Genomic DNA, 14345 nt, shown 5'->3' on the forward strand with positions numbered 1-14345 from the left:
GATTTCTGTTAAAAAAAAACTACAACCTGACGTTGTACAGAACCTTATGGACGGGGTAAAGAGGAAGGTGCGAGTATACGGGCTTGGGCTCGAAGTATGAATAAAAAGAAAATGCCAAAAGTTGTTTAATAGTTTTTATTTTACTGTCTAAAATTTTCAAAAGGATCGGTCTACTGGGCGAATTTCTACAGCGTTTTTTCCGTGATGCAATTTGATGTGACACACCCTTTATTACGTCCAAAATATGCGTAATTCAATTACTTATCTTACCTCTCCACTCTCTTAAAGTGTCTACATAGTATATGGATAGTAATTTAGTTTTTTGAGATTGTTGAAACAAGTTTTCATTCGTTTTTCTCAAGGTACGGTTTTATCCCGACTGTGTGACGATTTTGCCTGCACTTCCGCACTTGGCAAAGGTTCGTTAATGGTATATCAAGAGAAATCGCTGAGCACTCTATGAAAGACGGATAGGAAAATGCGTGACTGGAGCCATACAGAAGCAAGGAATACTCTGGTTCATCATTCCAAAAGTATGATGGAGTACAAGTTCGCCATACAACATTATTCAGATTGAGTTAATCAAATTTTTTTTCATTCGTTTCCACTTGATATATGCTTTGCTTTGGGTATGATGTCATGCTTTTTGGTTGATTCAACTTCACCTATCGCAGTCTGATGGAAAATGATTTCAAACAGCCGAAGCAAAATATGTAGAAGAACATAGTTCCACAACTCATCTGAGTAGATTCGAGCTTCGAGATCTCCGCTCCTAGAATAGTGCATTATGCAATAATTCTTAGTTTGATGACTTGACCTATTCATGCACGGGTGATGATGTCATGATGTGGCCAGTCTGCTTTTAAATGACCGCCAAGCGGTGTGATTACGTAAGTCGCGTGTTGTTTTGAAATCTTCTTATTCTTCTCCAGCCATACCCCGAACGCGGCGCTCTCTCGATAGTTGTCGTCGTACCCACTAACGTCGCGCACACCGGGCAAGCCATGTTCAGAATGCACCACCATACTTCTGTTATTTCAAAAACTGACACACAGTGTTTTTGTGTATGCGTATCAAATTGAGGAATATTTTCACGCCGGATAGTCGGTGATAACTGCTGCCAAATTGAAACCATATAAGTGAATCTGATGTCATTCCGTTGCTTTGCTGCGGCCAGTCTGCATAAAAATATAACGAAAGGGGTATGTTGTGTTCTTGTCGTAAAGTCTACTTCAAATTGTTTTGCTCCGAAAAACTGCATGTGGTGTGGATATAGATTGAGATATGCACTTGATGTGATCCAAAATTCACCCTGAAATAAGCAAATTAAAACGAAACGGATATTGATTTTTTGAGCTTGATGATTTCGAGTACGAGTAACATCGCTCGCTATGACACTCAGTTTACTGTTTTCTGAATTGTGTTTTTTTATAAAATAAAATAGTGGTACATTATTGAGTTTATTTGTTCATTTCAGTCGACCTCCATTAAAAGGTGTCAATCTTGAATCTATTTTTAGGACATGACTTGATATACACTCCAAATAATTTGTCTTCCATCGTTCGTTCTTGCGTTAGGGGTTGTATGGTTCCCTATCTATGTTTTAACACAGCCATCTATACGTAGTCTTTTTTTTATTCTGTTTTCCATCATTTTATTTGTTTACTTAATTCACGCCATCGTCCATCATCACCGTTTCCCCCCACCAATTCCTTGGACCGAGACTGATGGCCGTCATTTCCTCTTTTTTTGGTCGTGCATTATGTGAGATCTTCTCAATCACATAGTTGTATGGGTAAGTGTTTACAACCTATGCGCGGATGATGTGTACATATCTTGATACATGTCATATACATATAGCGCTCAATTTCATTCGCCGAATGGCTGAACTCAGCATTTATTACGTCAACAGAGGAATACGACGTTAAAGGATGGAGTGCTCCACTCAACTTTAATGCACATCAGGTCAATGTATTTATCTTGATCGTGCAGAATAAATAAAATTTGGCCGTTGGCTTTGTTTTTTTTATTTAACATTCAACATACATGTTCATTCAAAAATAATGCGCGTACGAGGCCTGTTCAAAAAGTATCGCGACTTCCGAATTTAAGCGGGTTACGTATATTTGATTCTAGATTTTTTTTTGTGGCATTATGTTGGTACTCATGTCTCTCACTTATTATGCTGACAAGTACGTATGTATTTTGTATTTTGAATGTTCAGTTAATTTTTGACAACTGCTTTTCTTACACGTGTTTTGGTTTATCTTCGATTATTGCCTATCGCAAAAATGGATCAAAGGAGCGAAACAACGTTTATCGGGGTTCGAAAAAATGCTCTCGAAGGGTCGAGAAGATGTAAACGACGCAAAGCGTGTCGGAAGCTCGAGCACGTCAACAACTGAAATCGAATATAAGTAATCCGTGGGTATACAAAAATCGTGATACTTTTAGAACAACTCTTATAGATAGAGCGGTCCACTCTATTCCATTCCATGAAGCATTCCCATGAAATTGTCAAAAATTAGCTGAACTTTCAAAATAGCCGTGCTTGTCAGCATAAGTGAGAGACATGAGTACCAACATAATGCCACAAAAAATCTAGAATCGAATATACGTAACCCGCGTAAATTCGAAAGTCGCGATACTTTTCGAGCAGACCTTGTATACTCCATAACGAATTAGTGCAGTAGAATGTTGAATTATTATCAAACATGCTTTTGAAATAGGACTCTGTTTCGATCGAAGAGGGTGGCTAGAAGCTGAGCCAAATCAAGTGATCGTGAAGTGAGCCAAATCGGTGGTTGTTTGATGCAATAAGTTGAGATTTTGGTCAGAAATGTGTTTACAATGATCAGGCGTCATGATCAGCATTACGGGCGACTAATTGGTCAAATGTTGGACTACGGTCCACCAACGTTGAATGTATTAAAAAGTCTTTAAAAAAAATGAGTGGGTTATATCTATGATATAACCGCAAGGTTCACGTGGAACTACCTTAGCTTAGCAATCATTCGTTTGTATTGATTAAATTCTTGATTGAATGAAACAGTTTCCAAATTCAATTGAGTTCAATATATTTGCTCTGTGAGTGAAAAAAATGAACAAATGCCGTGTAAAGTCAATTCATTTATTGTGATTGATTGTTCTTCGTTACAAGTAAATTTAATGACGGACCTTTTACGTTTGGTATGATGACTAGAACAAAATATATGTACGGAAGAATTATCAAACGTTTGATGAACCAGCCTAAGGCTGAAAATCTTTCCAATAAAGACAAAAAAAAAATTATCAAACGATTATTTTATTTTACATTTCCCTCTGAAGTTTACATCCCAAAAGTGTACATACTTCTCGAATCTCGAATTTGCTTGAAACTGGGAAGTTCATTCGCTTCTAGTGGCTGCACGATTTTCCCAGGTTCCTAAGTTTAGAAGATCATGTTAGGACAGACATATTCCACTCTGCACAAAGGCAAGCGAGGACAAAAGTACTCGCAGTTTGCATTTATTTGCAGAGCCGATTTCCCCAGAAACCTCGGTTTTGAAGTCTGTGTTAGGGAAACACATTTCAATCGGAACAAAAATACCCCCGATTTGTATGAATTCGCAATGCCGATTTCCCCACGCTTCATGGATTTGAAGTCTGTGTTAGGGAAACACATTCCAGTCGGAACAAAAATACCCCCGACTTGCATGAATTTGAAATACCGATTTCTCCAGGCACCTTGGTTTAGAAATCTCTATTAGGGAACACATTTCGGTGGGAACAAAAGCTCCCCCTACTTTCGTGTGTTCTTTTTCTTCTTTTTGGCTTTAAGAGGGTTTAAACTTTTCAGTTCACTCGCCTCTAGGCTCTTTCGTGTGTTTGCAATGCCGATTTCGCTGCTTGGTTTTAAAGTCTGTGTAAGGGAACATTTTTGAAATTGTGAACAAAAGTCCCCCTACTTTCATGTATTTGCAATGCCGATTTCCCCAAGGCTGCTTGGTTTTGATGGCTGTGTTAGGGAAACCGTAAATCGGGCCAATCAAAACGATGCAGTTAGGGCGTTTAGATAACGCCTAATATTTTACAGTTATTCAATTGTTTATCTAATGAAAAACAACATTTTGTTAGTTGCGATAGATGCGTAGAAATATTCCCTATCAAGTGATGCAAACATCTCTCCTATCCAGTACGAAATGTTCGAGCTATAAGCATTCGAAATCTTTCATTTTTACCCTTTTACCCTCCATATATTCCGGTTAGACGTAGTCCCACGTCAAAATGAATGTAGTACGATAAAACAAAGTTTTGACCCTCCTGTACTCCCGCGCAAAATCATAACTCGTATACTCGCGCACGGTGTCACAGGCTGTTTTGCTATTGTGTATGTTTAGGCGTTATTGGCATTTATTTAAAGTAACAACAGATATAATTGAATGAAAAACTCCAGAATTTTTTTTTCCAACTTCATTCAGTTTTATTTATTTTTTTTTTCATTTATATTTCATGTATGAAACATTTGTTCATATAAAACATATAAAACATTTATTTTCAATTTCCTAGAGGTATAAGAACTATCTATCGGAAATATTGGCTATGATGTAAATTGAATCAAACGGCCAATTGGATACCAATAATTATCATACCGAGCAAATTTTCGTATTTTGTAAATCGATAGAATCTTATCGAATCGAGTTCTTTTTCGAACGTCATGCGTTGCGAATCGCATATTTAGAAATGTTTCCCAAAGCGAAATATCAGGAATGCGACACTCAAAACCAAACAGTTCCAAAAATTATACTGATAGCTTATCTTATCCTGATTATCCTTATAGCTGATCTTTCCAGACTATTCCGCGGCTAATCGGGGTTCTACTGTACTTCATCAAAACTCGCAATCGTAGTCTTCATTCATGTTCTCGCGAGAACAATACACAAGCTGACCAAATGTCGAAATTTGTGTCCTTATTGCAAATACACGTAATGTATCTCTTGTTCCTACACTCAAAATTAATTTTTAGCACATCTTTTGACAGCCTCATTTATAACATTAAAAGATCTGAAAAATTCCAAAAAATGGTATGGTTGTTACCCCTACGCCAGATCGCCTCCGCCTAGGTTAAAAGTTAACGTTTATGCTCTTCTTTTTACTCTTAGAAAACACTTCCCAAGTGTACTTTAAAGAGCCAACTTCCTTTTATAATGTGGTGTAATATTCTCATGCATTTGTGCAACAGCACCAGTGGTTATGTGGGTAGCGTGGTCTTGTAAAGAACCTTACATCCCAGCCGGTCAGTTTGGACTTTTTTTTTTGTATAATTCCAAGCTGATGTTCAGTTTGAGAGAATGAAAGGTCTGCTCCATACATACAAACATTTGAACACATTTGAAAAAGGTGTTTTTATTTGTGCATTTCACCCTTCACCACAAGCAAAGGCGTTTTTTTCTGCCAAAGAATCTATAGAATCTATTTCCATTGCAGGGCTATGTAGTCGGAAATAATTCCATAGTATTAGGAGATCAGGAAATTAGGATTAGGAAAAATTTTACCGACTCCGACTCCGATTCCGACTTCCAGTTGAATGGCCCAATAGTACCAAAATATTTAGCACTTAAACCAAAATTTTATTTCATTAAATCTTTGAAAAATAAAAATTTGAAATCTTTGATGCTAATTTTGTTTATCACATTTCCATCAGAGAATACACATTTCGATGTTTACCTGAAAAACGAAGAAGCAAAACGACGTCATCTCGGAAAAGAGAATTATAAGGAAAACCTACCGCTGAACATCTTTCGAAATGAAATCCATGCTTGTTCGCGGTTCGCACGATATTACCGATCGTGCAAGATGACAGTACACGAAGTGATTCCATCATTTTCTGAACTCATATTGGATGTTGCACGAACGATCTTTGCCATGCTACCAATTGTTGTCTGCATATGAAGGCTGTTCTCTGTTTGAAAATTATGTAGTCAGATCTTTGAGTCGGGGTCGGAGTCGGTAGTAATAATTTTGCGGAGTCAAGATCAGAGTCTGAATTGGGAAATTTTTCTCCGACTCCACAGCCCTGTTCCATTGACCATTAACTATGCATAGAATTTAAAATACTTGAGCGCGATTCAATCATACAAAAGCTCTCTCCACCTATCGGTATGAGAAAACGCCGCGAAGTATCTTTTCATCGAGTCTCAACCTTGGATTTGAGAACAAAAAAAAAGGTTTAAAAAATGTCAGAATTGTAATGAGGTTTTTGGCATCTTCCAGAATCTCTTCTCGCAGGCTGAAGAATGAATATTTCAAGCTATTCTCTCCTGCTTTGCTTCTGTGCGTCATGTCTAGCTCTACACTACGCTTGCTTTGTACATATCCTAAGGGTGGGTTTAGACTAGTGATATATTCATGTGAAGAAATATGATGAGATTTATAGAAATCGCATCAACCGTTTACACTAGCGTGAACTTCTATAATGAATATATTCATATTTTCGGTGAATTTATTCACTTAAAGTAGGACTGCATCCAACTTTAGTGATTTCTCACCAGTGAGAAATTCACAAGCGTTTACATATGCTGAATTTATTCAAGTTATATATACCTCGAATAAGTGTATCATATTTATTCTCACCCGTTTACACATATTTTCACGTGAATAAATCCATCTATAGCTATAGATCTCCCTAATGTAAACCCGCCATAAGAATGCATTCCGAAGCAAAAAAATGCACATTCTTTCGATACAGTAGCAAAATTGAGACTAAGTTTGACTTACCTCCTTTGTTTCTTTGTTTTTTAAGAGGCTCTAAACTTTGAATGATAAAATAATTTGATGTATTCAAATTGTACTTCGCTGCTACTTCAGTTGCTCCTTTCAGACGATGAAATTTAAGGAGCTCAAATTGGACCAATCAAAATGTAGGATTTAGCGCGCTTGGATGCTTCTTGATATTTCACAATTATTGAATTGCTTGTTTAAAAAAAATTATTTTCTTTGTTGTAATAGATAAGTAAAAATATTTCCAATCAATTGGTGTGAACATCTTCGCGATGTATCAAATGCTCGAGTTGTGTTCGTCCGAAATATTTCATTATTTCCTACATGTTCAGTTTTTAGATTTTTATTTTGCATCCCATACCCTCTTGGTAAACGAAGTCCTACATTATTATACGATGTGATGAACTAGTGAATTAAATAAAATAATCCCGTAGTCCCTACGTCCCTATTGACACGATTCCCTATAATTTACTCTATCGATGTTAACTTCAGTCGAGCCGTTGTTAGCCGACCAGAGTAAAGCAAACCTTGCACCGCTTTCAAATGCACTGCATCACAAAAAGCGCTCGAACTTTGCGTCAGTGCAGAGGACATTTTTGCGAACATAGCGATTCAAAAAAAAACAATCCCTTCCCTCTAAATGATTGATTCTCGGTTCGTATTACAGATTATGTTTTTAATTTGAAAAATAAACAAGTTTTTTCTGGTATGATTTATGTCAAAAAGCGAACTTAAATTATCTATATTAACTAGTCAAAAACAGCACTGTAGCTTATATTTGGTAGCTTATTCGGATTTCTAAAAAGTGCCAAATGATGATAATTATTTGAAATAAAACAATAGGTATATTTTATATAGCAGCCCATATCGATCGGAATAGTTATGCGACAAAAAGTCGCTACCCTAGAATGCAGCAGCGCATACAAAGCACATCCCTCCCTCATAATCTGACGTGATCCATTGCTATTTTCTACTGGTACGTTTTTTTCGTATCCTGTGTTATTACATTTAATTTTTTCACGCAATCTATAACAACCGGTCGGCTCGTAGTGCCACTACCACTGCACCGGTTCATACCAAATACTGGCATTGTGCCGTTGCTACTACTCTCACTTCTCCTTTATCGCTCGTCGGGAATCCATAGTCGTCGCGGCAGACATTGTGGCGACAAAATTATTTGCAGCCAGCCAGGTCCCTAGTTGCTGCAATCGCAGTCCTCGCTTCGTTATTGCCGCAGAATATGCACTATGACAGACTGGCTACCCCGACTAACAATCGCCTTTTTTTGTTTTGTGCTTACAGATATTTCTTCAAGCCGCGCTAGGAGCTCGCCCTCGAGCACAGTAAGCTTCTAGCCATGACGACTGACATCTCGGTAGTACGATGGGATCCCAGCCAGGGCCCTGGCCAGGAATATATCGACGAATACGAATACGATGGGGGCAACTCCAGTTCACGGCTTTTCGAGCGGTCACGAATCAAAGCTTTAGCGGGTAAATATCGACATCAAAATTGGTTTTGTTCCTATAAACATATAACACATTACCTTTCTCAGAGGAGCGTGAGAGTGTTCAGAAAAAGACGTTTACAAAATGGGTCAACTCGCACTTGGTGCGAGTGAACAGTCGAATCGGAGACCTGTACGTTGATATGCGGGATGGCAAAAATCTAATTAAGCTGTTGGAAGTATTATCCGGGGAGCGTCTGCCACGGCCGACCAAGGGCAAAATGCGTATTCACTGCCTCGAAAACGTAGACAAGGCGCTGCAGTTTCTACGGGATCAGCGTGTCCACCTCGAGAACATTGGCTCACACGACATCGTGGACGGTAATGCCAGTTTAAATCTTGGATTAATCTGGACCATTATTCTACGATTCCAGGTAATTCGATTTGTGTGACACGATCAATCTTCTACAAGTGGCTTGACTTCTACCAATTTCGTTTCAGATTCAAGACATCACCATTGAGGAAACCGACAATAAAGAGACAAAATCCGCTAAGGATGCGCTGCTACTTTGGTGTCAGATGAAAACTGCCGGTTACCACAATGTGAACGTTCGCAATTTCACCACCTCCTGGCGAGATGGTCTTGCATTTAATGCAATCATACACAAACATCGACCGGATCTGGTTCAGTTCGATAAGCTAACGAAGAACAACCCAATTCAGAACCTGAACAATGCATTCAACGTGGCCGAGGAGAAGCTTGGTCTGACCAAGCTTCTGGACGCGGAGGATGTCTTCGTCGAACACCCGGATGAGAAGTCCATAATCACATACGTTGTCACATACTATCACTACTTCAGTAAGTTGAAGCAAGAAACTGTGCAAGGTAAACGTATCGGAAAGGTCGTCGGTATCGCTATGGATAATGACCGCATGATCAGCGAGTACGAATCGTTGACGAGCGAACTCCTGAAATGGATCGAAGTTACGATCGTTCAACTCGGAGATCGGCAGTTTGCCAACTCGCTCGTCGGTGTGCAGCAGCAGTTGGCACAGTTTTCCAACTATCGTACGGTGGAAAAACCACCCAAATTTGTGGAAAAAGGCAATCTGGAGGTGTTGCTTTTCACGCTGCAATCTAAAATGAGGGCAAACAATCAAAAGCCGTACACACCCAAGGAGGGAAAAATGATTTCCGACATCAACAAAGCCTGGGAGCGTTTGGAGAAATCTGAACACGAGCGGGAGTTGGCGCTCCGGGAGGAGCTGATCCGACAGGAGAAGCTCGAACAGCTGGCTGCTCGTTTCAACCGGAAGGCAACCATGAGAGAGACTTGGCTTTCGGAAAATCAACGCCTGGTCAGTACCGATAATTTCGGATTCGATCTGGCTGCAGTGGAAGCAGCCGCCAAGAAGCATGAGGCTATCGAGACGGACATTTTTGCCTACGAAGAACGTGTTCAGGCCGTGGTGGCAGTCTGGAACGAGCTGGAAGTGGAACGTTACCACGATATGGAACGAATTGCAGCTCGCAAAGAAAATGTGTTGCGACTTTGGAACTACCTGCTGGAGCTGCTGCGCGCTAGAAGAATGCGACTGGAGTTCTCAATTCAGTTGCAGCAGAACTTCCAGGAAATGATCTACATCTTGGACTCGATGGAAGAAATAAAGCAGCGGCTGTTGACCGACGATTACGGCAAACATCTGATGGGGGTGGAAGATTTGCTGCAGAAGCATTCGCTTGTCGAGGCCGATATCAATGTGCTTGGCGAGCGGGTCAAGCAAGTCGTTCAGAACTCGCAGAAATTCTTGGGTGATGAGGAAGGTGGTTATAAGCCGTGTGATCCTTCCATCATTGTTGATCGTGTCCAGCGCTTGGAAGACGCTTACGCCGAACTGTGCAAATTGGCTGTTGAGCGTCGCTCGCGGTTGGAGGAGAGCCGTAAGCTGTGGCAGTTCTACTGGGATATGGCTGATGAGGAGAATTGGATCAAGGAGAAGGAACAGATCGTATCTACCGATGAAATTGGTCATGATTTGACCACGGTTAATTTGCTGCTGTCCAAGCATAAAGCCTTGGAGAAGGAAATCAATTCGCATGAGCAGCAGTTGATGGCTGTAAGCACTGTTGGAGATGAGCTGGTCCGCCAAGGACACTTTGGGGCGGATCGCATTGACGAACGTCTCAAGGAGATTTTGACAATGTGGAATAATCTTTTGGATCTCACAGTCTCACGTCGTAAACGGCTTGAAAATGCCGTTGAATACTTTCAGCTGTTTGCCGATGCGGATGATATCGATAACTGGATGTTGGACGCTTTGCGACTGGTTTCATCCGAGGATGTGGGTCGAGATGAAGCAAACGTCCAGAGTTTGTTGAAGAAACACAAAGACGTGGCTGATGAGCTTAAGAACTACGCCGAAACGCTCGATCAACTGCATACTCAGGCTAACAACTTGATTCTGAACGAGCCAGAGCAGCAGAAGGTTCAGGAGCGTCTCGCTGCTATTGATGCCCGCTACAAGGAACTCATGGAACTGGCGAAATTGCGCAAACAGCGACTTCTGGACGCACTCAGTTTGTACAAACTTATTTCGGAAAGCGATGGCGTCGAGCAATGGATCAGCGAGAAGGAACGTATGCTGCAAACCATGGTTCCGGGCAAGGATATCGAGGACGTGGAAATTATGAAGCATCGCTACGATGGATTCGACAAGGAAATGAATGCGAACGCTTCGCGAGTTGCTGTGGTCAATCAACTTGCCCGACAGCTGCTGCACGTTGAGCATCCAAATTCGGAGGAAATTATCGAAAAGCAGAACCATTTGAATCTAAGCTGGTCCAAGTTGCGTGAGCAAGCGGAAAGCAAACGCGATGATCTCAAGTCTGCCCACGGTGTCCAAACCTTCTATATTGAGTGTCGCGAGACAATCTCCTGGATTGAGGACAAGAAACGTATTCTCACTGAAACTGACAGCCTGCAGATGGACTTGACGGGTGTGATGACCCTGCAGCGCCGTTTGAGCGGAATGGAGCGTGATCTCGCCGCCATCCAGGCCAAATTGACGGCATTGGAAAGCGAAGCGGATGCCATTGAAGGAGAGCATCCCGAAGAGGCTGCATTGATCCGCGAGAGAGTAGCACAAATTCAGGTTATCTGGGAGCAATTGACACACATGTTGAAGGAACGCGATTCGAAGTTGGAAGAGGCTGGAGATCTGCATCGGTTCTTGCGCGATTTGGATCATTTCCAGGCGTGGTTGACCAAGACTCAAACGGACGTTGCGTCGGAAGATACACCCACATCGTTGCCCGAGGCTGAGAAGCTTCTTAACCAACACCAGAGCATACGCGAAGAAATCGATAACTACACGGAGGATTACACGAAGATGATGGTATATGGCGAGGGTCTTACTTCTGAACCAACCCAAACCGAGGATCCGCAGTACATGTTCTTGCGTGAACGTCTGAAGGCTCTGAAGGATGGATGGGAAGAACTGCACCAAATGTGGGAGAATCGGCAGGTCTTATTGTCACAAAGCTTGGATCAACAGCTATTCAATCGCGACGCTCGCCAAGCGGAAGTTTTGCTTAGCCAGCAGGAGCATGTTCTCAGCAAGGATGACACTCCAGTTAACCTAGAACAGGCAGAGAACCAGCTGAAACGTCACGAAGCGTTCCTCACCACTATGGAAGCTAATGACGACAAAATCAATACGATCGTCGCCGTTGCCGAACAGCTGTCTGAGAAACACCACTTCGATTCGGATAAAATTGGAAAACGTGCCGAGAGCATCGCTCACCGCCGGGATGATAACCGTAACCGGGCGGTCGAGTTGCACGAGAAGTTGAAGAACCAGGTTAAACTGCACGAATTCCTGCAGGATATTGAGGAGCTAACCGAGTGGGTACAGGAGAAGTACATTACCGCCCAAGATGACACATACCGCAGCGCTAAAACCGTCCACAGCAAATGGACCCGTCATCAAGCTTTCGAGGCTGAGATTGCCGCCAACAAGGAGCGTCTCCATGAAGCCCAAAAAGCAGCCCAAGAACTTATGGTTGAGAAACCTGAGTTCAAGGAAATCATCGAACCCAAGCTGCAAGATTTAGCTAAGAACTTCGATGAGCTTGAAACAAGCACCAAAGAGAAGGGAGCTCTTCTGTTCGATGCCAAACGCGAAGTCATTGTCCAACAGAGCGCCGATGATATCGATTCTTGGATGGATGATCTGGAGAAACAAATCATCAATACCGATACCGGAAACGATTTGACTTCGGTGAACATTCTCATGCAGAAGCAACAAGTTATTCAAACCCAAATGGCCGTCAAGGCTCGCCAAGTTGAAGAACTTGAGAAACAGACCGAAGTTCTCACCAAGACGGCTCCCCAAGATGTGCTGGAACCAATCGTGGAGAAGAAACAAGCGGTCAATGCACGATTCGAGAAGATCAAGGCACCACTGGTCGAACGCCAGCGTCAGCTCGAGAAAAAGAAGGAAGCGTTCCAGTTCCGCCGAGATGTCGAGGATGAAAAGCTGTGGATCGACGAGAAAATACCACTGGCCAACTCCCAGGAATATGGCAATTCTTTGTTCAATGTGCACGTGTTGAAGAAAAAACATCAGTCGCTGAACACCGAAATCGATAATCACGAGCCAAGAATTATGACTATTTGCAACAACGGACAGAAACTGATCGATGAAGGACACGAGGATGCCTCCCAGTTTGCGGATCTCATCAGTCAGCTCACCCAGAAATGGCAGGAACTCAAGGACGCGATCGACAATCGTCACAAGCAACTGGATCAGTCCGAGAAGGTACAGCAATACTTCTTCGACGCCGCTGAAGCTGAATCGTGGATGAGCGAACAGGAACTGTACATGATGGTCGAGGATCGTGGAAAGGATGAGATTTCGGCGCAAAATTTGATGAAGAAACACGAAACACTTGAGCAATCGGTGGAGGATTACGCTGACACCATTCGACAGTTGGGAGAGACTGCTCGTCAGTTGACATCCGAACAGCATGCCTACAGCGACCAAGTGTCGGTGAAACAATCTCAGCTGGACAAACTCTACGCTGGTTTGAAGGATCTTGCTGGCGAACGTCGCGCACGGCTGGATGAGGCTCTGCAACTGTTTATGCTGAACCGTGAAGTCGATGATCTTGAGCAATGGATCGCAGAACGTGAGTTGGTTGCAGGCTCGCATGAACTTGGCCAGGACTACGATCACATCACATTGCTTTGGGAACGGTTCAACGAGTTCGCCCAAGATACTGCCGCTGTCGGAAGTGAGCGGGTTGCTAAGGCAAATGGAATCGCGGATGACCTTATCCATGCCGGCCATTCGGATAGCGCAACGATAGCCGAATGGAAGGATGGTTTGAATGAGTCCTGGCAAGATCTGCTGGAACTTATCGAAACCAGGAAAGCTATGTTGGCGGCTTCACGCGAACTGCACAAATTCTTCCACGATTGCAAAGATGTCCTCGGTCGTATCATCGAGAAACAACATGGTGTTTCGGATGAGTTGGGACGTGATGCCGGATCCGTGTCGACGCTACAGCGAAAACATCAGAATTTCATTCAAGATCTTATGACACTTCATTCGCAAGTACAACAAATTCAGGAAGAATCCACCAAACTTCAGGCAGCTTACGCAGGCGAGAAGGCACGTGAAATCACAAACCGCGAGCATGAGGTCTTGGCTGCTTGGGCCAACCTTCAGGGGATGTGTGACGCGCGCAAGAACAAACTGGCAGACACCGGGGATCTGTTCAAATTCTTCAACATGGTTCGCACGCTGATGTTGTGGATGGAAGATGTTGTCCGGCAGATGAACACATCAGAAAAACCTCGCGATGTGTCCGGCGTTGAGCTGCTTATGAACAATCATCAAAGCTTGAAGGCGGAAATCGATACCCGCGAGGACAATTTCTCGGTGTGTTTGGCACTTGGAAAAGAGCTGCTGTCCAGAAATCATTACGCTTCCGCCGACATAAAGGAACGTCTGCTGCAGCTTACGAACAGCAGGAATGCTTTGCTGCACCGATGGGAAGAGCGTTGGGAGAATTTGCAGTTGAGTAAGTGATTTGTCATTCAGCATCCAAAATATGGAACGACATTATAATCTG

At 42.4% G+C, this 14345-nt stretch overlaps 1 protein-coding gene across 8 annotated transcripts in view; it reads left to right on the forward strand.

Annotated features, from left to right (window-relative positions):
- LOC129765033 (spectrin beta chain) overlaps positions 1-14345 on the forward strand; it is an 81815-nt gene that overhangs the window by 48196 nt on the left and 19274 nt on the right. For all 8 annotated transcript variants that reach the window (XM_055764841.1, XM_055764840.1, XM_055764844.1 and 5 more), the window contains 3 exons: positions 8062-8252; positions 8315-8640; positions 8708-14294. In XM_055764841.1, the coding sequence (XP_055620816.1) occupies positions 8117-8252; positions 8315-8640; positions 8708-14294 (6049 nt within the window). In that variant the 5' untranslated portion in view covers positions 8062-8116. The remainder of the gene's footprint in view (positions 1-8061; positions 8253-8314; positions 8641-8707; positions 14295-14345) is intronic.

Source organism: Toxorhynchites rutilus, chromosome 2 (assembly GCF_029784135.1).
Source record: "Toxorhynchites rutilus septentrionalis strain SRP chromosome 2, ASM2978413v1, whole genome shotgun sequence".
Taxonomy (NCBI): Eukaryota; Metazoa; Arthropoda; class Insecta; order Diptera; family Culicidae; genus Toxorhynchites; species Toxorhynchites rutilus.